Genomic DNA, 27,346 nt, shown 5'->3' with positions numbered 1-27,346 from the left:
CCGTGCACACGGCAACGGCGGCGACGGGCAAACAGTTCTGGAGGCCGACCGTGCACACGGCAACAGCGGCGGAGGCAAAACCAATCAGGAGGCCGACCACTTGGAAGGTAGTGGTGGCCACTGAGCAGGTCTGGAGGTCGGCCGCGATGCCAGCGGCGGCGACGACGAACTCTTTCCGGAGGCCGTCCCCGAAGGCCATGATGCCAACTTAGAGGCCCGGAAAACAGCCGGCAGAGGCGGAACGGGTCGAGTTGGCTCTGACGGTGGTGTGGCAACCGCAGCACCAGACGAGGCAGGACCAGACGAAGACGAAGACGAGGCAGGACCAGACAAAGATGAAGACGAGGCAGGACCAGACGAAGACGAAGGCGGAGCTGAAGCTGGACCAGGCATGGATTAAGACACGGAGGCTGGACCAGGCGTGGATGAAGACACGGAGGCTGGACCAGGCGTGGATGAAGACACGGAACAGGCTGGAGCGTTTTCTGCGAGACCGGGGCATCCGCGGTGAGGAAGCAGACGAGTGGGCCGAAGGATAGGCTGCTAGTGAGGAACGGCAGCACGGAGGCCCTCCAAGCGCTAGCCGGGTCCCGTCAAAACGGGAGCTGCACTTCCACAATGAGTCCGCTGGATCCATTACTGGTCGCGTCGTTCTGTCAGGGCTCTGTGTGCAGGCAGGCGGAGAGGAGGATCCAAACGCAGGACTCAGACACTAACTTGAAACTCAAAAACCTCAGCTTTATTGCTGGTACGAAAAAAACCATGAAGTGAACATGGAATATGGAGAACAGAAACACACAGGCATAATCTGATGGTACGACGCGACACCCAGCATGGGAAAACACAGGGCTAATATACACAGGGTAGTAATGAGGGAATGGGCAACAGAAGGGAGACACACCTGGGGGAGATCAGGGCTAACGAGACGGAGCAGCTAAGCTGCACACACTAACATAAGACAACAACTTGCACAATAAAACAGGAAACAAGAATTACTAAACCAGATGCAGACATGACACTGAGAGACAGACTAGACACTGAACAGAAACTGCAACACACATGAGAACCCAAAACCTAAGAACTGATCCCTCACCAAGAATAACAGAAACAGGTCTATAATGATAATAATAAACAAAGCACCAGAACATCAGAAAACAATCCATAATGCAAAAATAAACCAAAACATAATAAACTCAAAATACTGGGTCCAACGGACCCAGAACCGTGACAGAAACCGCTCTGACCAAAGTGTTTAATGACATATGTCTGAATACAGACAGTGGAAAAATGTCAGTCTTAGTTTTACTGGATCTCAGTGCAGCATTTGATACAGTTGACCACAACATATTACTCAAACGACTGGAGAACTGGGCAGTTCTTTCAGGAACTGTACTAAACTGGTTCAAAACATACTTAGAAAACAGGAAATACTTTGTATCAACAGGTAACTTCACATCTGAGCAGACAAGTATCACATGTGGAGTTCCCCAAGGTTCCATCTTGGGACCCCCTCTGTTTAACATTTACATGCTCCCACTGGCACAGATTATAAAGAACAACAAAATAAACTACCACAGCTATGCAGATGACACACAAATATATATCACAATGTCACCAGGAGACCATGGCCCTGTACAGGCTCTTGTTAAATGCATTGAGGAAATTAATGACTGGTTGTGCCACAATTTTCTCCAGCTAAATAAAAACAAAACTGAGGTAATAGTCTTTGGCGCCAAAGAAAAACGATTACAGGTCACCAGAGAACTTCAATCTATACACCTAAAAACCACAAACCAGGCGAGAAATGTGGGTGTAGTGATGGATGCAGACCTAAACTTAGAAAAACACATTAAGACAATAACAAAATCAGCTTACTATCACCTCAAGAATATATCAAGGATAAAAGATCTGATGTCTCAACAGGACCTGGAAAAACTAGTCCATGCATTCATCTTTAGTAGGCTTGATTACTGTAACAGCATCTTTACAGGTCTACCTAAAAAATCAGTCAGACAACTACAGCTCATTCAGAACTCTGCTGCTCGAGTCCTCACTAAGACCAAAAAAGTGGACCACATCAGTCCAGCTCTGAGGTCTTTACACTGGCTGCCTGTCCGTCAGAGGATAGACTTTAAAGTTCTGATGCTGGTCTATAAAGCTCTGAATGGTTTAGGACCAAAATACATCAGTGACCTCCTGACCCAGTATGAACCTTCCAGATCCCTCAGGTCATCTGGATCCGGTCTTTTATCAGTTCCCAGAGTCAGAACCAGACACGGAGAAGCTGCATTCAGCTTTTATGCTCCTTATATCTGGAACAAACTCCCAGAAAGCCTCAGATCAGCTGAAACACTCAGTTTATTTAAATCCAGGTTGAAGACTCACCTGTTCTCAGCTGCATTTGAATAAAGCACCAAATCCACACTTTAAGCTTAAATTTCAAAACTTACATTTAACTACTGATTTTATCTACTGTTCTGATTTTATCTGTTTTGATTTTATATACTGTTTTGTTTGTTTGTTTGTTTGTTTGTTTGTTTGTTAATTAGTTTGTTTGTTTGTTTGTTTGCTTGTTTTAATCAATTTTAAATCATGCTTTTTATTTGTTTTTGTTTCTAATGTCTCTGTAAAGCACTTTGAATCACCTTGTTGTTGAATTGTGCTATACAAATAAACTTGCCTTGCCTTGCCTTACACCACTGCAATCAGGAAATATAAAATATTTAGGTTTTAATGTCTCTCCCAAGCTTGCAGATCTAACTAAATTAAACCATATCCCACTTTTAAAGAAGGTAGAAGGCGATCTGGCTAGGTGGAAATGTCTACCCATATCACTCATGGGAAGGGTTGCCTCTATAAAAATGATGGTCTTACCAAAAATAAATTATTTATTCTCAATGATCCCAACTAAACCACCACAAGATTGGTTCAGATCTCTAGATTCATGTATGTCCAAATTCCTTTGGAAAGATAAACCCCCACGTATCAGCTTAAAAACACTACAAAAGACCAAGGATAAAGGAGGATTAGATCTACCTAACTTTCAGCACTACTTCTTAGCCAACAGGCTTCAGTTTATCTCAGGATGGCTAAAACATACCGTCTTAGATGAACCTTGGCTAGATGTAGAACAAGCACTTTGCAATAATCTAGAGATCTCAGACCTACCATTTATCAGCTCAAACATCCAACAACATGAATGCTTTAAAAGCATCAACATCAGCTCTTCTCTGACAGCATGGTGGGAGTTTCTAAAATTGACGGAGTCTTCATTAATCCCATGCAAACGTACACCTATCTGGAACAACCCTGACATATTACAAAACAATAATATGATCAACTTTTCAGATTGGAGTGGTAAAGGAATCAAATACTTAGAACATATACTAGAAGGAACAGAATTTATTCCATTTGATGGACTAGTTACACAATATGGGATCAACAAGAAAAGATTTTTAGAATATCAACAAATTAAATCCATAGTAAAAAAGAAATTTAAACCGGGTCAAGTTGAACTACAAACACCACCAAGTGTCGTTCAATTTCTTACTCTTAAAACCCCCAAATTACTATCCAAAATATACAGAATGCTTTCTAAAACAGATGAATCAATATCACTTCCTATTGCAAAATGGGAAGCAGATTTATCAGTTAACTTAGACCTAAACTTCTGGTCTCAGATTTGCTTAAAAACCTTTCATCTAATTAGAAATCCCAGTCTTCAATTAATTCAATACAAAATACTACATAGAGTGCACTATACAGGTCATCAGATGTTCAAGATGGGCTTTACGTCTACCAACAACTGCTCACACTGCCAAACCAATTCACCGGACAATTATATCCACGCTCTTTGGTTCTGTCCACCAGTGCAGAAGTTTTGGCGCGAGATATGTGAAGACTTATCGAGGTGTCTGAAATGTAACATTCCAACTTCCCCCTTAGTGTGTTTGTTGGGCAGCTTAGATAATGTCACTTCAGAAAAGAATATAGCCCATATGGTTTTCACTGCCCTATGCATAGCCAAGAAAACAGTCCTCATGAACTGGAAAAATAAAAATAATCTTAACTCTAACCAATATAGAAATTATCTATTAGATTACATTAGTCTTGATACAGCCTCTGCCACCACATCAGATCAATTTCTCTGGGCTCCTTTGATCAGCTCCATCACCTAGTGGGGGTGGGGTGTCATAATTTGGTCCCACCTTCGCTGTTGTGATTGGTGTGGGGGTAGGGACAGGCTTAGGGTGTCGTGGGGTTCCCCAGGAGCATCTTCCTTGGGGGGCTCAATCCGGGGTAGCGGTCATGGCCTATTAGGGGCTCTGTTGGCTCTTAGGTGATGGTTTCCTCGTGGTAGCCTGGCTGCCCCTGGGTTGGTCCAGGACAGGCGTGGGATTCTGGGGGCGCTCCGTCTCTGGGCTGGGGCCCCCTTTCCCTGGCGGGTTGCGGAGTATGGGGGTGCCTACTGGGGTCAGCGGGGGAGCTGGCGGGCAGAGGGAGGTTTTGGAGTCTTCTCACACCCCCGTTCTCTGTGGCCTGCTGGTGCGGGGGGGCAGGAGGAGGAGTTGGCTGTCCGAATTGGGTCTGGAGTGTGGGGCCTCCCTGCTGCTGCGGAGTCGGGGCGGTCTGCTTCTCCCCACCGCAGCGAAAAGGGTAACACCACCTGGGTCTGGGTGCAGTTTCCCCCTCCAGGGACAAGGGTACCTAGACCCGCTTCGTAGAGTACGCTTGGGGAGTGTGATCGTGTGTACAGCGTCTCTTTATGTCTGTCTCCACGTTGGTTGAGTGTTGAGTAATTGCATATGAGAGCATGAGGGTGGGAATGGATGTTTGTATATGTGTGTGCCTGTATGTCTGTGTCTATATGTCAGGTTGGGTATCAGACACCACCTCTCTGGGGACATCTCAGGCCCTCCAAGGTTTGGAGGCCTATCTCCCCCCACCACCACTTCCCCTGCCAGTGGCAGACGCCCTCAGACATCGGTGCGTTGGTGGTCCTTTGTGTCCGGGGGTGGGTGTCCAGGTACACACCGGCTCACTCCTTGGTGACTGCTTATCGGGGCCTGGAGCCTGGGGCTCGCACGGGCCACTTCGGGTGTGGGGTGCCCTCGGCTTCTCGGCCTGGAGCTTGGTTACTCTAGTGCAGCTGGCTGCTGGCGGAGCTCACGGGCACATCACTGCAACCCCCCCTGGCTTCTGCTCTGCAGCTGGTGAGTGACCCCTCATCTGTAGCCTTGCCGGAATGGTAGAGCGGTCTGCACTTGATGATCATAAGCTCCAGCAGAGGTGAACAGTGTTTGCAAGCCACGACAGCATCACAACACCGGGCATTGTTGATGTGAACACAGAGTCCTGCTTCGCTAGCCTTGACCCCTTCGGCGAGAGCTCTGTCTGCTTGAAAGCATGTTAGCCGGTCGAGTTGAATGGAGCTGTCGGGAATGTTATTATTGAGCCAAGTTTCCACAAAGGCGAGGACACAACACACTCTCACTGACTTCAAGGTGGACCAAAGTAAGCATACACAATCTAGCTTGTTGTCCAGGGAGCGCACGCTGGACAGTACGATGGTGGGAATAGCAGGTTTGTTTGGATTAGCCGCTGGCCTGCTCCGGATGCCTCCACACTTACCCTGCTGTCTCCTCTCGCACAGCCTGAGACGTTTCCACTGTGGGCGAGACCTTGCGGCAGGGATCACTAATTGTAGATGCCTCCGAAGCAGTCCGCTGTTCCTCAAGAGTGATTGGTGGCTCTTCCGTGATTAGAAAGTTAGTGGATTTGCTTCTCTTGATTTTGAGAAGGAGCTCATGACTGTAACAGCGTTGTGAAAAACAAGCAAAAGAGCAAAACAAAGACCCAGGAGTTTATTAAAGCAAAAGGTGGAATATTCTTGAATGGCCAAGTCATTGACCTCTTAACCCAATTGAGCGTGCATTTTACTTGTTGAAGGCTTGAAACAGAAAGACCCACAAACAAACAGCAACTGAAAGCCTCTGCAGTAATAGCCTGGCAAAGCATTATGTAATGCGGAAGGCTTTAAGAACCAGGGGACCCAAGGGAGGGTATAAAAGAGGAAGTAGCAGCAGGTCTTCCTCTTCTCTCCTTTGAAGTTATGAGTGGCTGTGAACAATGGTGATTTGGGAAGTGAAAAGCCTGAGAAGATTTAGTTGCCTGCTACACAAACTGTGGTTATGTATCTCTATAGCAGAGATTCAGGTAATCTGAGAAGACACTAAGCAAGTTGTGCAGCAAACATAGTAGTCAGTTGCAGGACGGGCTTGTGTCACAGTTTTTTCCTCTTTCTCCTTTTCTGTTGCATTTTCTCCCTAGTTTGTTTCAGAGCAAGGGTCACCTTTTAAAACTGATTTTCTAAATTTAGTCTGGGTTTGCATTTATGTTAACTGAGCCGGTGCAATATTAGTCTGTGTGTAATCCCTGAGCTGGGTCTCATGCCTCATGAGAATCAGGTCTTATGGTGGATGGATTTCCTGTGTTTTAACATAAATTGATTGCAGTTATACCAATTATTGCCTTGGGGAAGCACTTAGTGCGTGGGATAAGTGTTCTTGTGAGCCGTATTTATCTGGGTGGACTTGTTTTTTTTAAAGCAACGAGCACCTGTTTTCTTCTGGTGAGAGCAAGCTACCAGGTGATTGTTACATTGCTGGCAGATTGCACGATTAAAGGTACAATGTTGGTCGTTAGTGACCTTTTAATTGTGATATTTTAGTTTCATTGCAGACCTTTTTTTTTCTTTTAAAATAATAAACTTTAATGTATCCTGGCTGATTCTGACCTCTTTGCCACGTTTATTCTGGGTTCGTTCCTTTAAGAGCTCTGGGTCTGAAAGTTTGTATAAGTAGTATAGAGGCCCTTGGCAGTTATTGTGTGGTTTCGATCACTACAATTAAAAAGGAGGAAACTGGTGAAGGAAACATCTGGTGATGTCCATGAGTTCAAGACCTCAGGCTGTCAGTGCCAGCAAAGCGTTTTCAACCATGTATTTGAAATGAGCCAGCCATGGGAAGAAGGCTATTCTGTGAGCCGCAGTCCACCATGAAACACCTCCCCAAACATGAGTCCCAGAGGTGGGACCAAGTCATTGTTTTGCAAGTCTCAAGTAAGTCTCAAGTCTTTATCCTCAAGTCTCAAGTCCAGTCTCAAGTAATGTCAGGCAAGTCAGAGTCGAGTCTCAAGTCACTGGTGTAAAAGTCCGAGTAAAGTCACAAGTCTGAAATTTTGAATTTCAAGTCCTTTCGAGTCTTTAAAAAAAAACCCGAAAAAAGCATGTTGCAGTTATATGCTAAATGTAAATATTAGACCATGTAATTTTAAAATCTGTGTTTTTCTCAACACATGACAAAATAGTGAACTTAGAAAATATACACAAATTGTGAAATTGCACCTCTTTAAAATGCAGCTCAATTAAACCTAGCTCCAAGAATAATTTTCACCGACAGTTCTGAGATAAGCTGCATGTTATTCTTGGATGCGGTTGTAGGACCGGCTTTAAAATCGCATGACAAAAATATCATACACATTAAAAAAAACTGCATCACCAACGTAGCCTGGACAACATTTGCTAGTTAGATGAAGTCAGCTATCTCATCGTAGCATATTTATATGCATATTTATAATCAGAATCAGAATCAGAATCAGAATGGGGTTTATTGCCAAATGTTGAGCAGGTTTACAACATTAGGAAATTGCTGCGGTGCTTCAGTGCAAACATGCTGTCATAAATAGCACTTAAATAGACATGAAAAAAATAAAAGTAGGGATAAGAATTAAAAGTGCTACGTGGAAAGATATGTGCATGAGATATACATGAGATATATACATGAGAATGAGAATTAAGAGTGCTACGTTGAAAGATATATACATGAGTGCAGGTGGTGATCAGTGCCAAACATAGAATGATGCAGTGACACAGCGTAGGGTCATGTGTTAGTGGCGGGTACAGTCATATGGTTATTGTTCATGTGTCCAACAGCAGAGGGGAAGAAACTGTTCTTATGGCGAGAGGTTCTGGTGCGAATGGACCGGAGCCTCCTGCCTGAGGGGAGCAGGTCAAACAGACTGTGTCCAGGGTGAGAAGGGTCAGCTGAGATCCGAGCTGCACGCCGCAATGTCCTGGAGGTGTACAGGTCCTGCAAAGATGGGAGTCTGCAGCCAATCACCTTCTCAGCAGAGCGCACAACACGCTGCAGTCTCTGTTTGTCCCTGATAGTGGCTCCAGCGTACCACACGGTGATGGAGGAGGTGAGGATGGACTCGATGATTGCAGTGTAGAATTGCATCATCGTCCGTGTTGGCAGGTTGAATTTCTTCAGCTGCCTCAGGAAGTACATCCTCTGCTGGGCTTTCTTGATGACGGAGGTGATGGTGGGCTCCCACTTCAGGTCCTGGGTGATGGTGGTACCCAGGAAGCGGAATGAGTCCACAGAGGTGATGGGGGTGTCAGTCAGGATGATGGGGGGGAGTGGGGCTGTGTGCTTCCTGAAGTCCACAATAATCTCCACTGTCTTCTGGGCATTCAGCACCAGGTTGTTGTGGCTGCACCAGGACACCAGACGTTCAACCTTCCTCCTGTAGGCAGACTCGTCCCCGTCCGAGATGAGTCCAATAACGGTGGTGTCATCTGCAAACTTGATTAGCTTGACAGACTGGTGGGTGGAGGTGCAGCAGTTGGTGTACAGGGAGAAGAGCAGAGGAGAAAGAACACAGCCCTGAGGGGAGCCGGTGCTGATGGTCCGGGAGTCCGAGACATTCTTTCCCAGCCTCACATGCTGCTTCCTGTCCGTCAGGAAGTCAGTGATCCACCGGCAGATGGGATCAGGCACATTCATCTGGGAAAGCTTGTCTCGGAGATGGTCTGGAAGGATGGTGTTGAAGGCAGAGCTGAAGTCCACAAACAGGATCCTGGCGTAGGTTCCTGGGGAGTCCAGATGCTGCAGGATGAAGTGTAGGGCCATGTTGATGGCGTCGTCTACAGACCTGTTGGCTCTATATGCAAACTGCAGGGGGTCCTGAGATGGGAGAGAACTAGGCGCTCAAAAGACTTCATGACCACAGATGTCAGAGCCACGGGTCTGTAGTCATTTAGTCCAGTGATCCTAGGTTTCTTGGGGACAGGGATTATGGTGGAGGACTTGAAGCAGGCAGGCACATGGCATGCCTGCAGTGAGGAGTTGAAAATGCCAGAAAACACTGGGGCCAGCTCGTTTGCACAGTGTCTGAGGGTGGCAGGAGACACGCCGTCTGGGCCGGGAGCTTTCCGAGCATTCAGGTTCTTAAACTGCTTCCTCACATCTGCTTCATGAATATGAAGAGTTGTGGTGGGAGGAGGTGGTGTGAAATCCTCTTTTGTGTGGGGTGAGGAGGGGGGTGTTGTAGGTGAACGGTTTGAAGGTGGTGATGGCTCTATGTAGGGGGGAGAGGTGGGGGAATGAGTGTCCAAAGTGTCTCTATTGTTGGGGCCGTTGGAGGTGTGAAGGCTGCCTGATGGCTCGTCTAAACGGCAGTAAAAGTCGTTGAGGGTGTTGGCCAAGAGCAAGTCATCAGTGGAGTGGGGGGTTTTAGGCTTGTAGTTTGTGATATTCCTAAAACCTTTCCACACAGAGGCCGAGTCATTCTCTGAGATCTGCTGCTGCATCTTCTCAGAGTGCTGATGTTTAGCAATGTCCACTTCTTTAGAGAACCTGTACTTGGCCTCTCTGTAGCAGTCCCTGTCTCCGCTTCTGAACGCCTTTCTCTTTTCCAGCCACAGCTTTTTGAGTTTAGGAGTAAACCAGGGTTTGTCATTGTTATAACTCACCCTGGTGCGTGATGGCACAATGCTGTCCTCACAGAAGTGGATATAGGAGGTGACAGTGTCCGTAAACTCGTCCAAGCTGTTAGAAGCAGCCTTCAATGTGTCCCAGTCTGTGGACTCCAAACACGTGCGAAGCTCCTCCACAGCCTCGTTGCTCCACAGTTTTTTAGTCCTCACGACGGGTTTGGAGAGCTTCAGCCTCTGTCTGTACGCGGGGATTAGGTGGATCATGACGTGGTCAGAAAGTCCGAGTGAAGCGCGGGGCACCGCACGATAGGCCCCGCTGATCGTGCTGTAGCAGTGGTCTAATGTCCTCTCCTCTCTGGTCGGGCATTTAATATACTGCTTATATTTTGGAAGCTCATGGCTCAGATTGGCTTTGTTAAAGTCCCCAAGAGCAATGATGAGAGAGGCCGGGAATGTCCGCTCCGTGTGGAGAATCTGCTCCGCGAGTGCGCACTGAGCTGCCTGCGCATCTGCGTCTGGCGGGATGTAAACAGCGGCCAGGATGAATGAAGCAAACTCCCGCGGAGAATAAAACGGTTTGCAGTGGATAAAAAGATATTCCAGAGAGGAAGAGCAGTGCTGAGCAATCACTGTCACATCTGTGCACCAGCCACTATTGATGTAGAAGCAGAGACCTCCACCTTTGGACTTACCGGAGAGAGCGGCCTGCCGGTCCGCGCGCAGCAGATGGAAGCCCTCCAGCTTGAGCGTGCAGTCTGGGATGTTCTCACTGAGCCACGACTCCGTAAAACATAAGACACAGGAGGAGGCAAAGTCTCTGTTCATGCTTCTCATCAGGGCCAGTTCGTCAATCTTATTGCCGAGTGAGCGTACATTAGAAAGGAAGATCCCAGGAAGAGCAGTTCGCAGTCCGCGTCTCCTCAAACGCACGAGTGCGCCGGCTCGCTTCCCTCTCTTTCGGCGTCTCGCTTTCCTGGTCAGAGTCAGCAGTAAATCTGCCGCAGATGCGACAAATATTGGAAATAAATCCACAGGCGTTGTAGTCCTGTAGTTAAGGAGCTCTTCTCTGGTGTACGAGTATCCAGAGGAGTGCCCAGACACAGAGAAAATGCACAAAAACAAAACAAAAGTAATGCACTGAAGCACCAGGGCGACCATCCGCGGCGCCATCTTGGTCTTGGTCTTTTCATACGGTTCTTGGAGTGAGTGCATACACTCATGAAGTTTAGTAACTTCAGGTCACTGCAACAAGCCCAGGTACAGTTTACCGATGGATGGGTACAGGACCTTGAAATGCACCGTGTAGAAAGTAAAGACCATCGTACGTATCATAAGTTTACCAATCTCACAAATCGTCGTCATGAATACACATTCGTTAACCGTTTATTAATAGGACCTTTGAGCTCAACGGTAATTAATTAGCAGTGGAAATAATCTCTGGTACGCATTACAGAAATGTAGCAGTGACAATAATATTGTATGCGGCAATTAGTGATACAAAAAACCTGTTTTATCCTGTGAATAAAAGTATATGTTTTTGTCAATGTACCATAATAACAGAAGCGAAACACAATATTGTGTCAGGACAATTCACTATTTATGCACAATAAATAAAGGAGCATAGCGCCACAATTTCTGTTCAGCGCCAGACTTGCTTGTAACCTATATCACCAATTATGTTAAGAAAAATGACGTATTAACGACTAAAAAACTCTGACCTTCGTGTAAATGCTTGGAGCAGACTAACCTGTGAGCTGGAGTGTTCTGGGACGTTATATTTGGTCTTTGAATGGCTGCAATCCAGGCCACCCATCGCCTCTTTGTTACTTCGGAAACATGGCTTGAACAATTTCTCTTCAACGACATAATCCGATAACAACTGATCTCTTTACCCGTCGGCTTCCCGTGGCTGTCATGCGACCGGCTATTGCAGTTAATAATACAACAGCTTCTTGACATTTTTGTGTTTCTTTTTATCGCTGTGTGACTGATTTCAATTGAAAGCCTGCGTGCGTTAGTACCTCTTGCCACGAGTTCCCAGAATCCTTTGCGGTTCTACCCCGGAATGACATCACATTTTCAATCTCTATATAATATACATGTTAAATTTTATATTTGGGGTGAAATATCAAGTCTTTTCAAGTAAACCGGTTCAAGTCCAATTCAAGTCCCAAGTCATTGGTGTAAAAGTCCAAGTCAAGTCACAAGTCTTAGAAAATTTTTTCAAGTCAAGTCTAAAGTCATAAAATTAATGACTCGAGTCTGACTCGAGTCCAAGTCATGTGACTCGAGTCCACACCTCTGATGAGTCCTCCATGAAAAGCAGCTTTTCCTTGTTGCCGTCGTGGCTGCTACAGAGCACTGGTGGGCCCGTTTCCCTGGGTCTTAAAATTGCAAGGCAGCAGACAGTGCCATGCCTTCGCTCCAAAACGCTGATGATAAAAACAAAGCCCTTTTCCACGTTGCCGCCGTACAACAATCCCAGCCACCGTGGATGAGTCGGAGGGCCCGTGGAGTATCGGTGGGCGAGCGGGGGAAGCCACTGGTGAGTCCATGACAGTCGCCTGGACACCAAAGCCCCGGGTAGCCAGGAGGATGCGATCCTCCTCTTCTGAAAGGGAGCGGTAATCCTGCGTGGCCAATAGCGGGGAGTTGGCAAGTCCAGCACACACCTCAGCCGGCAGCTGTCAGAGGAAGAGGTGGATGAAGAGGAATCCTCCGTCATCCGTGCCCAGTAAGGACAGCATGCTCTCCATGAGCTCGAGAGCGGTACCATTGCCCAGGCCCGCGAGGGAGAGGAGTTTCTCGGCCCGCTCAGCATCAGAGAGGAAGTAGCTGCTTGAGGCGGTGTATTTACCTTGGGCGGGGGGTCCCAGAGGAGAGTCATCGGACTCTCTCATCATTGCTCTTGGGGACTTTAACAAAGCCAATCTGAGCCATGAGCTTCCGAAATACAAGCAGTATATTAAATGCCCGACCAGAGAGGAGAGGACATTGGACCACTGCTACAGCACGATCAGCGGGGCCTATCGCGCGGTGCCGCGCGCCTCACTCGGACTTTCTGACCACGTCATGATCCACCTAATCCCCGCGTACAGACAGAGGCTGAAGCTCTCCAAACCTGTCGTGAGGACTAAAAAACTGTGGAGCAACGAGGCTGTGGAGGAGCTTCGCACGTGTTTGGAGACCACAGACTGGGACACAATGAAGGCTGCTTCTAACAGCTTGGACGAGTTTACGGACACTGTCACCTCCTATATCCACTTCTGTGAGGACAGCATTGTGCCATCACGCACCAGGGTGAGTTATAACAATGACAAACCCTGGTTTACCCCTAAACTCAAAAAGCTGTGGCTGGAAAAGAGAAAGGCGTTCAGAAGCGGAGACAGGGACTGCTACAGAGAGGCCAAGTACAGGTTCACTAAAGAAGTGGACATTGCTAAACATCAGCACTCTGAGAAGATGCAGCAGCAGATCTCAGAGAATGACTCGGCCTCTGTGTGGAAAGGTTTTAGGAATATCACCAACTACAAGCCTAAAACCCCCCACTCCACTGATGACTTGCTCTTGGCCAACACCCTCAACGACTTCTACTGCCGTTTTGACGAGCCATCAGGCAGCCTTCACACCTCCAACGACCCCAACAATAGAGGCACTTTGGACACTCATTCCCCCACCTCTCCCCCCTCCATAGAGCCATCACCACCTTCAAACTGTTCACCCGCAACACCCGCCTCCTCACCCCACACAAAAGAGGATTTCACACCACCTCCTCCGACCACAACTCTTCATATTCATGAAGCAGATGTGAGGAAGCAGTTTAAGAGTCTGAATGCTCGGAAAGCTCCCGGCCCAGACGGCGTGTCTCCTGCCACCCTCAGACACTGTGCAAACGAGCTGGCCCCAGTGTTTTCTGGCATCTTCAACTCCTCACTGCAGGCATGTCATGTGCCTGCCTGCTTCAAGTCCTCTACCATAATCCCTGTCCCCAAGAAACCTAGGATCACTGGACTAAATGACTACAGACCCGTGGCTCTGACATCTGTGGTCATGAAGTCATTTGAGCGCCTAGTTCTCTCCCATCTCAAGACCCTCACGGCCCCCCTCCTGGACCCCCTGCAGTTTGCATATAGAGCCAACAGGTCTGTAGACGACGCCATCAACATGGCCCTACACTTCATCCTGCAGCATCTGGACTCCCCAGGAACCTACGCCAGGATCCTGTTTGTGGACTTCAGCTCTGCCTTCAACACCATCCTTCCAGACCATCTCCGAGGCAAGCTTTCCCAGATGAATGTGCCTGATCCCATCTGCCGGTGGATCACTGACTTCCTGACGGACAGGAAGCAGCACGTGAGGCTGGGAAAGAATGTCTCGGACTCCCGGACCATCAGCACCGGCTCCCCTCAGGGCTGTGTTCTTTCTCCTCTGCTCTTCTCCCTGTACACCAACTGCTGCACCTCCACCCACCAGTCTGTCAAGCTAATCAAGTTCGCAGATGACACCACCGTCATTGGGCTCATCTCGGACGGGGACGAGTCTGCCTACAGGAGGGAGGTTGAACGTCTGGTGTCTTGGTGCAGCCACAACAACCTGGTGCTGAATGCCCAGAAGACAGTGGAGATTATTGTGGACTTCAGGAAGCACACAGCCCCACTCCCCCCCATCATCCTGACTGACACCCCCATCACCTCTGTGGACTCATTCCGCTTCCTGGGTACCACCATCACCCAGGACCTGAAGTGGGAGCCCACCATCACCTCCGTCATCAAGAAAGCCCAGCAGAGGATGTACTTCCTGAGGCAGCTGAAGAAATTCAACCTGCCAACACGGACGATGATGCAATTCTACACTGCAATCATCGAGTCCATCCTCACCTCCTCCATCACTGTGTGGTACGCTGGAGCCACTATCAGGGACAAACAGAGACTGCAGCGTGTGGTGCGCTCTGCTGAGAAGGTGATTGGCTGCAGACTCCCATCTCTGCAGGACCTGTACACCTCCAGGACACTGTGGCGTGCAGCCCGGATCTCAGCTGACCCTTCTCACCCTGGACACAGTCTGTTTGACCTGCTCCCCTCAGGCAGGAGGCTCCGGTCCATTCGCACCAGAACCTCTCGCCACAAGAACAGTTTCTTCCCCTCTGCTGTTGGACACATGAACAATAACCACATGATTGTCCCCGCCACTAACACATGACCCTACGCTGTGTCACTGCATCATTTCATGTTTGGCACTGATCACCACCTGCACTCATGTATATATCTTTCTACGTAGCAATCATAATTCTTATTCTCATGTATATATCTCATGTATATCTCATGCACATATCTTTCTTTCTACATAGCACTTTAATTCTTATTGTCTGCACTGAAGCACCGCAGCAATTTCCTAATGTTGTAAACCTCAACATCTGGCAATAAACCCATTCTGATTCTGATTCTGATTCTGATCATGCAGCGGGTGGACAGTGGATCAAGCGAGGCCACCACATGGTGGTATTTGGTATCATCAGCTGAAACTCCACGAAGAGCAAACTGAGCTTTTACGTGCACGAACCAGGAAGGAGGGTCGTAAAACCAAAAATCTGGCTGCTTAAGTGCCACAGTAAACGCAGCCATCAGCGGAGGTGGAAGTCCGGTGGAAACCGATGCTCCCAAGCCGGCGCTGGCTTCGTCTTCAAACCTTAGCATGTTCGCCACATGGGTCACCAATGTGGCAGTATGTAAAGACGACAGGAGAGGTCTCAGTAGGTCTCACTACAACTTTATTAACCAATTCACCAGAACTCCACATACAAAAATCGCCAAAATCTCCACCCCAACACTTCCCTTAAACTTGGGTGTGAGTGGAGTCACCTGGTGGTCCGCCACAGTATATATGATGAATTCATCAAATCCCAGCCTCTAACACAGTGCGCTGAATCTGAGCTTTGAGTGTCCAGTATATTCTAATCAGTGCAATTTAAGCATTCACTGCACCTACAGTATCTACACCTGTGTGGCAAATGTGTGGTAAAGACACAGATAATGAAATTTAATTATTAATACAATATACACGATGAAAAACAAAGGCTGAAATTGATTCAGTTTAGTACTTTTCTCTGTATGCTCTGTGATTATAAAGGCCTTAACTACTTTAAGACCTCTATGAAAATCATTTACAGTATATATTACAGAATTTAAATCACTGCTGATAGTCTGGTTGTTTATATTTTCACGTTTTTGTGTCTGTAGGGCTGTTTGATGACGATTTGGACTCCTCTGGGAGATGAGGACACCCCCACATCTGTTCCATACTGCAGCCATGGATGGTGTTACAGCTCGGAGTCAGCTTTGGGGCATCAGACGCACACACAGAAAACCAGCACCTGGACTTCATGCAGGAGAGACGGCCTCAGTGATTTAGATTCATAAGCCAGTGCAAACATTTCTGGCCTCTTATCACTTAGATTTCTTTATCTTAAAAGTGAATGCATTTACAGCAGGAACTCCACACGTAGCCATCAGAAGTTTGGTAGCATGACTACTGTAAAGTTTTGTAGGGTCCTTGTTAAAAATCACACAAGCACCACACCACATTTGTCATATATAGTTCCATTTTGTACAGTACATTGTTGAAATTATAAACTATATATTCCAGTTATCCACTTATCAGTAATTTTTGAGTAAATGGATGTCACCAAAAAGTTGATTCTGTTCAGGACGTAGCAATTTCAGTGGGAGAAACGTTTCGTCACTCATCCAAGTGACTTCTTCAGTCTCAGCTGACTGCAGGTTTCCCCAATCTTATAAACAGTACATTTGCATAATGACTGAAACTAGCCCACTGAGGCTGGGAGGTCAGTTCCTTCATCATAATTATGCAAATTGCTGTGGCTGTGGCATCAGCAGTTTTGGCTTGTGTAAAAATTACCGTATGATTAGCACACATTTTTGCACACACTGGGCAAGTCATTTACATAAAGTGAAAAGAACAGTGGGCCTAGAATTGAACCCTGAGGGACACCTTACAGTAAAGATAGGGTGACTTGGTATTCTTTATTTGCTCGCATTGTTTTCTATCTGATAGGTAAGACTGTATCCATTTAACGGTGAGATTACTAAAGTTAAATGTTGACAGTCTAGACAAGACCTTAAGAGGATTCACAGTGTCAAACGCACGCTTGAAATCAAGAAAAACAGCCACAACATAACACAAAACAGTTACCAGTCCTAGAGTTACCAGTGCTTGTGGAGAAGAGGGTTTGAGCCAAGTTCCCGAAAGTCCCATGAAATCAACATTTGAATTAAAGAGAAGATGTTCCAGCTGTTCCCTTTTAGGGGCCATGCTGCATATGTTCAGATAGCCACCTAGGAGCCCTTTGTCTTTACACTGTGGATCCCATATAGTCCTAGCTTGATTAAGAGTCCGAAATAACTTACACGATCAATGCTTTTTAAAGACAGGGTTCCTCTGTATACACATGGATAGTAAGTCAACTAAACCTTGTTGACTTACTAGGTTTAGTTGTAATGGGGACCTGCAGCAGTGAGGTGTTAGCCCTGGAAACTGCTGTAGCCCCGGTAGCAGTGATGGTGTTAGCCTGGGAAACTGCTGTGGCCCAGGTAGCAGTGATGGTGTTAGCCCTGGAAACTGCTTTAGCCCCGGTAGAAGTGATGGTGTTAGACCTGGAAGCTGCTTTAGCCCCGGTAGAAGTGATGGTGTTAGACCTGGAAGCTGCTTTAGCCCAGGTAGCAGTGATGGTGTTAGACCTGGAAGCTGCTTTAGCCCAGGTAGCAGTGATGGTGTTAGACCTGGAAGCTGCTGTAACCCCGGTAGAAGTGATGGTGTTAGACCTGGAAGCTGCTTTAGCCCTGGTAGAAGTGATGGTGTTAGACCTGGAAGCTGCTGTAGCCCCGGTAGAAGTGATGGTGTTAGACCTGGAAGCTGCTGTAGCCCCGGTAGCAGTGATGGTGTTAGACCTGGAAGCTGCTTTAGCCCCGGTAGCAGTGATGGTGTTAGACCTGGAAGCTGCTTTAGTCTAGGTAGCAGTGATGGTGTTAGACCTGGAAGCTGCTTTAGTCTAGGTAGCAGTGATAGTGTTAGACCTGGAAGCTGCTGTAGCCCAGGTAGCAGTGATGGTGTTAGACCTGGAAGCTGCTTTAGTCTAGGTAGCAGTGATGGTGTTAGACCTGGAAGCTGCTGTAGCCCAGGTAGCAGTGATGGTGTTAGACCTGGAAGCTGCTTTAGTCTAGGTAGCAGTGATGGTGTTAGACCTGGAAGCTGCTGTAGCCCCGGTAGCAGTGATGGTGTTAGACCTGGAAGCTGCTTTAGTCCAGGTAGCAGTGATGGTGTTAGACCTGAAAGCTGCTTTAGTCTAGGTAGCAGTGATAGTGTTAGACCTGGAAGCTGCTGTAGCCCAGGTAGCAGTGATAGTGTTAGACCTGGAAGCTGCTTTAGCCCAGGTAGCAGTGATGGTGTTAGACCTAGAAACTGCTGTAGTCCAAGTCCAGGGTTTCGCTCAACATCGCCAGCCAGAAGTATTATCATCAGGAAATTCACAACCCCAAGGAATGATCCAAATACCGTTTTAACACGTTTACTTTGGGCATGCCCACAATCCAGGATTCTTGCATAAAAGATGTTGGCTCCTCTTGGCTGGGTGGAGAGTTAAATTAACCATTTTCCATGGACACGTTAAGCTCAAGAGGAATTCAAATTCAAATTCAAATTCAAATTTTATTTGTCACGTACACAGTCATACACAGTACGATATGTAGTGAAATGCTTGGACAACTGCTCGTGACCTAAAGAAAACAAAAAAGGAAAAGGCTATGAATAAGATAGGAAATAAATATGAAAAATTAAAAAGGGTAAATTTAACTAGGAAGGAATAAAATATAAATTAAGGTTAAAAAGGTAGAAAGACAAGAAAAGAATAAACAAACATGGCAAAATCAAAGGGTTTTTGATAAAAACATTTTTTAGCAAACACACAGGACCTGCCAGACTCTGTGGCTGCACCCTGGTGGCCAAGTTGAGTTCCCAGTTTTATCCTTTAAAAATGTAGCTTTCAAATAATTTCAGTTTCACTTCTCACCAGTCAGTTTCAGTTCTACAATTCAGTTTTTTGGGAGTACTTAAATCACGCTGCTGTTATTGTGTATATATTTATTTATATTTCTTCATACATTCTTATATAGTTCTATATTGTGTATTTTGTTGTACAGTTATTTTATTTTCAACTTTAATTTATATATTTTATCTTATTCTTTCCCAGTTAAGTTTACCCTTCATTCTAATTTGTGTTGTACAGTTATTTCCTTTTTAACCTTAATTTATATTTTATTCCTTCCTAGTAAAATTTACCCTTTTTAATTTTTCATATTTATTTCCCTTTTTAATTTTTCATATTTATTTCCTATCTTATTCATAGCTTAGACTAACTATTCCATCCATCCATCCGCTTCCGCTTATCCTTTTCAGGGTCGCGGGGGGCGCTGGAGCCTATCCCAGCTGTCATAGGGCGAAAGGCGGGGTACATCCTGGACAGGTCGCCAGTCTGTCGCAGGGCTAACACACAAGGACAGACAACCATTTGCACTCACATTCACTCGCACATTCACACCTAGTGACAATTTGGATTTTCCAATTAACCTATCCCCACAAGCTGCATGTCTTTGGACGGTGGGAGGAAGCCGGAGTACCCGGAGGGAACCCACGCAAACACGGGGAGAACATGCAAACTCCACACAGAAAGACCCCGGCCTGATGGTGGAATTGAACTCAGGACCTTCTTGCTGTGAGGCAACAGTGCTAACCACCGTGCCACCGTGCTGCGACTAACTATTCACTTTAGCTAAAGTTATTAAGTTAGCTAAAGAGTTGGGATGCTGTGTTAGACATAAATAAACCTAAAATACAATGGTTTGGACATACATTTGCACATTTCCCTACTGTAGAGATCTCTGCAAGCATACGGGAGAGGGTACAAGATGAACACTTTGGAATTCTACTAGAAACAGTCGATCATATTTGTTTGTCAAAGCTGAATCCAGGGCAAACTACGCTAAATTAGCGTTTTTAGCTAACAGCTACAATAAGCATAAAAGTTACTGTACGGCTATCATTTGTTAACATGACGCTTGTTCTTATACTTGTAATACATTTATTACCAACCTGAGAGTTTATCCGCTGGTCATTTGACATGACGAATGACTTCTGAGGTGTTAATCCAGCTCAAGATGCTGTAGATTCCCGTCAGTAATGCTTTCGGTCCTCTGATAAAACGGAGTCCTATAAATCTGCACTCAATTACTCTGGAACTGGAACCGGATGTAAGTCCCAAAAAACAGTTTTTTTTGTGTCCTGTCTGGCACTGTAGCAATCATAATTATTGTCTGAAGGCCAAGAAAAATGCCCAACAGATTTACTTTCCCAAGTGGGCCTTTTGCTATACTGGTCCACTTGATTGTCATAGTTTATTTGATCTTTATTAGTTATTTTTATTCTAAGTTATTGTAATCAGGCCAGATTGGACTCGGGGACGGGAAAGAAAAACAAGAAGAAAAGTTCAGAAGAAAGTTAACAGAAGGAGAAGGAAAGAAAAAGGAGAAAAGACAATGAAAATCTGCTTCATCACCTTTTTTTTTTTCCTGGATCACCTGTTGAGAAAAAAATAAAACAAGCAGAAGAAGACGAGAGCAATAGAATAAACAACATCACGATGATCTATGGGAATATAACAGTAAATACTAAATATTAAACATTATCGTGCAGCACGTAAGATCGACAGCGCACAGTGTGCTTTGAGGTAGGAGCCAAAAAGGGTGTAGTTTGTGGGTGTGATCACCCGTGTGTACACCTGTGAGCATGGACGCACTTGTTTTTAAAAGGTTCCTTCATGTAATGATCTGCTAGAGGGTGGGGGGGGGGCCACAGCCCCGTCCTCCAGGGCATGAAGCAGGTATGGAGGAGATCAAAACTCCAGACATCCAGAGGCCCCCAGAACACAAGAGACCAAGGAAGACCAACAGAGGGGCAGCCGCGCCACTGTCCCAGAAAGAGCTGAGGAGAGTCCCAGATGAGGGCTCACTCAGCAGCCGCAGAGCAGAAGCCGGGGGGGGGGGGTTGCAGTGACGTGCCCGGGAGCTCCGCCGGCAGCCAGCTGTGCCAGAGTGACCGAGCCCGAGGCCGAGGGCACCCCACACCCGAAGTGGCCCAAGCGAGCCCCAGGCTCCAGGCCCCGATAAGCAGTACCAGGAGTGAGCCGGTGGGTACCTGGACACCCATCCCTGGACACAAAGAACCACCAACGCACCGATGTCTGAGGGCGTCTGCCACTGGCAGGGGGAGTGGTAGGGGGAGATAGGCCTCCATACCTTGGAGGGCCTGAGATGTCCCCAAAGAGGTGGCGTCTGATACCCGACCTGACATATAGACACAGACATACAGGCACACACAGATACAAACATCCATTCCACCCTCATGCTCTCATATGCAATTACTCAACACTCACACAGCAGCAGGGAGGCCCCACACTCCAGACCCCAGTCGGACGGCCAACTCCTCCTCCTGCCCCCCCGCTCCAGCAGGCCGCAGAGAACGGGGGTGTGAAGACTCCAAACCTCCCTCCACCCGCTCATTGTAGTGTTGATGCATGCGTGTTCTAAGGTGCATTTAAAACCCAGGAGGGCATGGAGCTACCTGCCAGAGAGCAGCAGGTAAGCGCATGGTCCCTCCTGCTAGCCCTCAATGACTAAGTGTATTTAAAATTGAGAGGTGGCCAACGACGCCAGGGGTGAGGTATACACCCTGATGGTCTTTTGGAGTCCGTGTAGCGTGCCCACCCCCAAGATCCTATATGTATGTGTAATGAGAGTGTGAGTAATGTGAATGTCTAAGTTGTGGGATAAAATTGAGGCACAGGCAGCCAGAGGTGGACAAGGGGGGGGGGGGCTCCCCTTCACCCAGGTGACACACCCCTACTCCAAGGCCCTGCATGTGTGGGTGGTTGTGGCGGAGCGGGAAGAGGGAGGCAGCTGGAGATGGGGAGGGAAGGAAGGGAGGGGCAAGCGGCCCCTCCCTGGGGCCAGCTCCCCCGCTGACACCAGTAGGCACCCCCATACTCCGCGACCCGCCAGGGAAAGGGGGCCCAGGCCCATCCGGACCGGGGCCCAGTACAGCAGCGCCTCCCGGCCCCACAGAGCCCTGGGCAGCCCACCCGACCCCACCACAGAGAAAACTGCACCCACCCCACCATCCACTCATCTTCCAGACTACATAAGACAATAGACGCCCAGGCTGAGATCTTCCTCCACCTCTCCTGTATCTCCCCCTCCTGCAGGGTGAGTTCCTGAAGAGAGGAGAGCTCCTGCAAGATGTCGCAACCTCCCCTACCAGTCGAAGAGCCCCCCAGGTGGCTCGATGCACTGGCGGCACCCTGCGCCAGGGCTGAGCCCCCATACACCCACCCGCCCACAACCCCAGCAACACACCAACCAGGACCCAAGCCCCCGAGGCCCAGCCAGGGCCCCATCCTGGAGACGGAGCACCCCCACAACCCCACGCCTGTCCCGGACCCTGAGAAGTGAAATCTTTCCTTCCCCTCACCTCTACCAGAGGTCTGGGAGCTTGAGGATCCGGTACAGTATCTTTGCTGTTCCTAGGACTGCGCTCTTCTGGACAGAGATCCCTGCCCCGAGTGTGCCGATTACCATGGGGACCACTGTTGTTTTCATCCTCTACATCTTCTCAAGCTTCTCTGTCCCTCCTCCCTTGGTGTTTTCTTTTCTTTTTTTTAAATTTAGTTTTTATTGACATTTTATTGACAGTCACTGTACAGTATCATGTGCATCAGCTTCAATAATTTGTTACATCCACCTACATGTTTTTTAACAGAAAGTACATAAATACAAAAGAAAGGAAGAAGAAACAAACATGAACACTTGGGGAGCAAGATTTAATTACCAGTAATATACATGATATATTATTTAAGGTTAGCGAAGTCAAAATCAGGCATGTGTGTTATTATAATGTCCATTCATTTCTTCCAACATGATACACACAGGTCCCTCTTGTAATTCACATTCTTTGTCATTTTCTCCATCCTGTAAATGTCCACTGCGACGTCCATCCACATGTTCAAAATTGGACTCCCAAAGTCAAATAACTTCCAAATATCTCTTGTCTTGCTACATTTATTCCCTTCCAATAAGTTTAAATAACATGACAGACCTAGAAAATATGATAATGATTTGCATTTGTGTTTCCACAATTTCTCCAGCAAACAGGAGGGCTACCTTCAAAGTGAGAGTTTTGGTAAGGTGTAAATTAATATCTTATCAGGCTTTTCCAACCACGTTCCCTCCACCTTTTTGAGCTGCTACATTTCCATTGGTATGTCTAGATTGTTGTCCACTCTTCCTCCGTCATATCTATTCCTCCCTCCATTTCTCATTTTTTGTTCATGTATAGCATGTATAGTTCATGTGCAGCGTTCGATACTGTTGACCATAATATCCTATTAGAGCGATTAGAACATGCTGTAGGTATTACAGGTACTGTGCTGCAGTGGTTTGTATCATATCTATCTAATAGACTCCAGTTTGTGCATGTAAATGGAGAGTCCTCTTCACACACTGAGGTTAATTATGGAGTTCCACAGGGTTCAGTGCTAGGACCAATTCTGTTTACATTATACATGCTTCCCTTAGGCAGCATCATTAGAAGACATAGCATACATTTACACTGCTATGCAGATGACACCCAGCTCTATCTGTCCATGAAGCCAGATAACACACACCAATGAGTTAAACTGCAGGAATGTCTTAAAGACATAAAGACCTGGATGGCCGCTAACTTTCTGCTTCTTCATTCAGATCAAACTGAGGTTATTGTACTCGGCCCTGAAAAGATTAGAAATATGGTATCTAACCAGATTCTTACTCTGGATGGCATTACCTTGGCCTCCAGTAACACTGTGAGGAACCTTGGAGTCATTTTTGACCAGGACATGTCCTTCAACGCACATATTAAACAAATATGTAAGACTGCATTCTTCCATTTGTGCAACATCTCTAAAGTTAGAAATATCCTGTCTCAGAGTGACGCTGAAAAACTAGTTGATGCATTTATTACTTCCAGGCTGGACGACTGTAATTCATTATTATCAGGATGTCCAAAAACTCACTGAAAAGCCTTCAGCTAATCCAAAATGCTGCAGCAAGAGTCCTGACAGGGACTAGAAAGAGAGAGCAGATTTCTCCTGTTTTGGCTTCCTGTTAAATCCAGAATTGAATTCAAAATCCTGCTCCTCACATACAAGGTCTTAAATAATCAGGCCCCATCTTATCTTAATGACCTTGTAGTACCATATCACCCTATTAGAGCACTTCGCTCTCGCTCTGCAAGCCTACTTGTTGTTCCTAGAGTATTTAAAAGTAGAATGGGAGGGAGAGCCTTCAGTTTTCAGGCCCCTCTTCTGTGGAACCAGCTTCCAGTTTGGATTCAGGAGACAGACACTATCTCTACTTTCAAGATAAGGCTTCAAACTTTCCTTTTTGCTGAAGCATATAGTTAGGGCTGGACCAGGTGACCCTGAATCCTCCCTTAGTTATGCTGCGATAGACGTTGGCTGCCGGGGATTCCCATGATGCATTGAGTTTTTCCTTTCCAGTCACCTTTCTCACTCACTATGTGTTAACAGACCTCTCTGCATTGAATCATATCTGTTATTAACCTCTGTCTCTCTTCCACAGCATGTCTTAATCCTGTCTTCCTTCTCTCACCTCAGCCGGTTGCAGCAGATGGCCCCGCCCCTCCCTGAGCCTGGTTCTGCCGGAGGTTTCTTCCTGTTGAAAGAGAGTTTTTCCTTCCCACTGTCACCAAAGTGCTGCTCATAGGGGGTCATATGATTGTTGGGTTTTTCTCTGTATCTATGAAGCGCCTTGAGGCGACTTATGTTGTGATTTGGCGCTATATAAATAAAATTGAATTGAATTGAATTGAATTGAATTATAGGGTCGAGTTTGGTTTCATGTTTATAAGCCCTCTATACAGATCAGAGATAATGCTTCTATCTTTGAGCTGTATGCCCTTTTAAATAGGTCTAACAGCTGTTTGCTTAATTCAGCCTTAAATTTGATCGTTTTTACTGACAAAATGCCTCATCTGTAGGTATCTATAAAAATCCTGTGTTTCTAATGAATATTTTTCTTTTCAAAACTGAGTAGTGTACCTTACATAAAACCCCTTAAACCTTTATTTTTCCTATCTTTGACTCTAGTGTCCAATTTATTTGGAGCAAAATGTGTATCGCATGCACACCACTTAAGATTGTGTAACCTCCGTGCGGATCTGTGATATTTTGCTCGGCTAAAAGTTATCAAGGCTGACAAAAGCTTGGTTTTGCATTTGCTGGATATTGATCTGAAAACTCTTTTCTTGCTCCGTCACGACTGACTTTTTAGCTAACGTAAGCTAAAGTGGCAGTGTCTGGTTTTGTTTTTGACGCTGTCGCCGGTACGAGATTCCGGAATGGCACCACTTACCTCAACATCCAGCTGTGAAAGCTGCATCAACCTGAGCCAAAAAGTGATCGAGCTGGAACAAAGGATATCCACGCTATACCAAATCCAGGGGGCTGAATGCGAACTTGACACGATCCTCCTTGGCAAAGCTCAAACCACCGCTACTAGCGCTGAGCTAGCCGACACAGTGCACCATCCAGCTGCTGTGTCCCAAGATCCCACCAACAGTCAACACAGGCTCTCAACTTGCGTCGCTGGTGCTTCTGCCAAGGACGAGAACTCCTGGTTTCAGCTAGGGGCCAGACCCAAGGCTCTGGTCAGCTCCACTCCACTCCAACCAGCGCCATGGACCATGGTTGAGACGCGTGGTGGCTGCAGAGGGGGCAGGAGGATCCGTCTCTCGCACCCTCACCCCTCCGGTGCGGTAGTATTGGAGAATAAATTCAATGTCCTGGATCCTGTGGACTTTCCTCCTCTGACCGCTAGCCCTCGCCATCCCGCTGTGTCGCTGAGGTCTGCGCCATCTCCACCACTACGCCCCCGGAGCCGCGGCGGGCAACCCGACGCTGTGGTGCAAACTCACCGCGGAGAGCTGTGCTTTACCCCGGCTCCTCGGAGAAGAGGACCCACGGCGCGGCTACCTGGGAGTCACTCACGCAGTCCGGCTGGCGCATCTCCATCTGAACACCCCCGGTGTCGCGGCGCGGGCGTCTCAGATGGCCAACAGCCCTCGGTGGCACCGCCTCTCTCCACGCTGGTCCTCGGGGATTCCATCGTCAGGAACGTGCGGATGAGGGGGGCGCTCACGCTGTCGTTCCCGGGAGCCACTGTTGTTGACATAGTGGACAGAATTCCCAACATTCTGGCATCCCACCCACAGGTTAACCGGCTCATCATCCACATCGGCACCAATGACATCCCCAAACAGCAATCTGAGCTGCTGAAGTTGGACTTCCTCCAACTCTTCAGCCTCCTTGGTCAGTTGCAGGTGAGTGCTTTTATCTCTGGGCCCACCCCCACCTGTGGCAGATGGATAGGCCGTTTCAGCCGGCTGCTCAGCCTTAACACCTGGCTTTCCTCCGCCTGTATCTCCCACGGCGTGGGTTTTATTAACAACTTTGATGCCTTCTGGGAGAGGAGGCATCTTTTTGGGGCAGACGGGCTCCACCTCAACGCCTGGGGACGCCGTTTGCTGTCCGCCAATTTGGCATTTGGCGTACAGCACTCCCGCACATCGCCACTGTCTGCCACTGACTGATGTTCCCCTGGTCCCAGCTCCTATATTTGTTCCACTTTTAACAGTAATACACAAAACTCTGGACTAGGACCTTTCTCTCCCACAGTCAACACAATACCCGTCATAATCACAAACAGAGAGCAACAGAATTATCATAAATCCAGTAACTCCAAAAACATTAATAACCTCCGGCCTCTTCAAAAATATCAACATCCATTCAACTCTATTGTCAATAATCCACCAGTCTCAATCAGTATGGCACTTTTAAATGTCCGCTCTCTGTGGAACAAGTCTTTTATTATTAATGATTTAATTTTAGATAATAAACTTGACTGTTTATTTTTAACTGAAACATGGCTGGGCTCGGATGCACCAGTTGTTCTCACTGAGGCCTCCCCACCAAATTTTAATTTCTCTTTTTCTATTAGAAGTGGTAAGAGAGGTGGTGGGACTGCATCTTTAGCCAACAACACACTCACCACCAAACAAATTTTATTTGATCATTTTACCACTTTTGAATTCCATGCTATTGTTTTCAGCAGCCCTCCAGTTTTATCTGTCACAATTTATAGACCACCTAAAGACAGCGCTGCTTTTATCAAGGAATTCTCAGAATTTTTAACCCTTGTATGGTGTTCGGGTCTGTGAGACCCGTGTTCAGTTTTTTTCAAAAGAAAAATTAAACAATTAATTATTTTTTCACGTGTAAATGTGTTGTGTCTTTCCACTCACTCCACTTGATTATAACTGATTTATTTATAACATTTTATATAAAAGAAAAACGAGAAGCACATTAATTCATAAATGTGATCTAAC

The 27,346-nt window shown here is 46.9% G+C and overlaps 2 protein-coding genes across 2 annotated transcripts in view; both read left to right on the top strand.

The window, feature by feature from the left end:
* Positions 1–335: 335 nt before the first annotated feature.
* Positions 336–27,346, top strand: part of LOC309706280 (uncharacterized protein) — a gene marked incomplete at both ends in the record, with an annotated part of 68,109 nt that continues 41,098 nt past the window's right edge. Inside the window, one exon of the mRNA XM_082532648.1 lies at positions 336–451. Coding sequence (XP_082388774.1) covers positions 336–451 — 116 coding nt within the window. The remainder of the gene's footprint in view (positions 452–27,346) is intronic.
* On the top strand, positions 25,270–26,370 carry LOC309707017 (uncharacterized protein). The gene is made up of 2 exons (XM_082534101.1): positions 25,270–26,281; positions 26,341–26,370. The coding sequence occupies exons 1-2, from the start codon at positions 25,301–25,303 to the stop codon at positions 26,356–26,358; spliced, it is 999 nt and encodes a 332-aa protein (XP_082390227.1). The 5' UTR covers positions 25,270–25,300; the 3' UTR covers positions 26,359–26,370.

Source organism: Aulonocara stuartgranti (assembly GCF_965226115.1).
Source record: "Aulonocara stuartgranti genome assembly, chromosome: 5".
NCBI lineage: Eukaryota > Metazoa > Chordata > Actinopteri > Cichliformes > Cichlidae > Aulonocara > Aulonocara stuartgranti.
Note: the sequence above shows the minus strand (reverse complement) of the source record. Positions and strands in the feature narration are given on the sequence as shown.

Excerpts from the sequence above, each read along its gene's own strand:
- LOC309707017 (XM_082534101.1), top strand. The coding sequence starts at position 25,301 with ATGGCACCACTTACCTCAACATCCAGCTGTGAAAGCTGCATCAACCTG.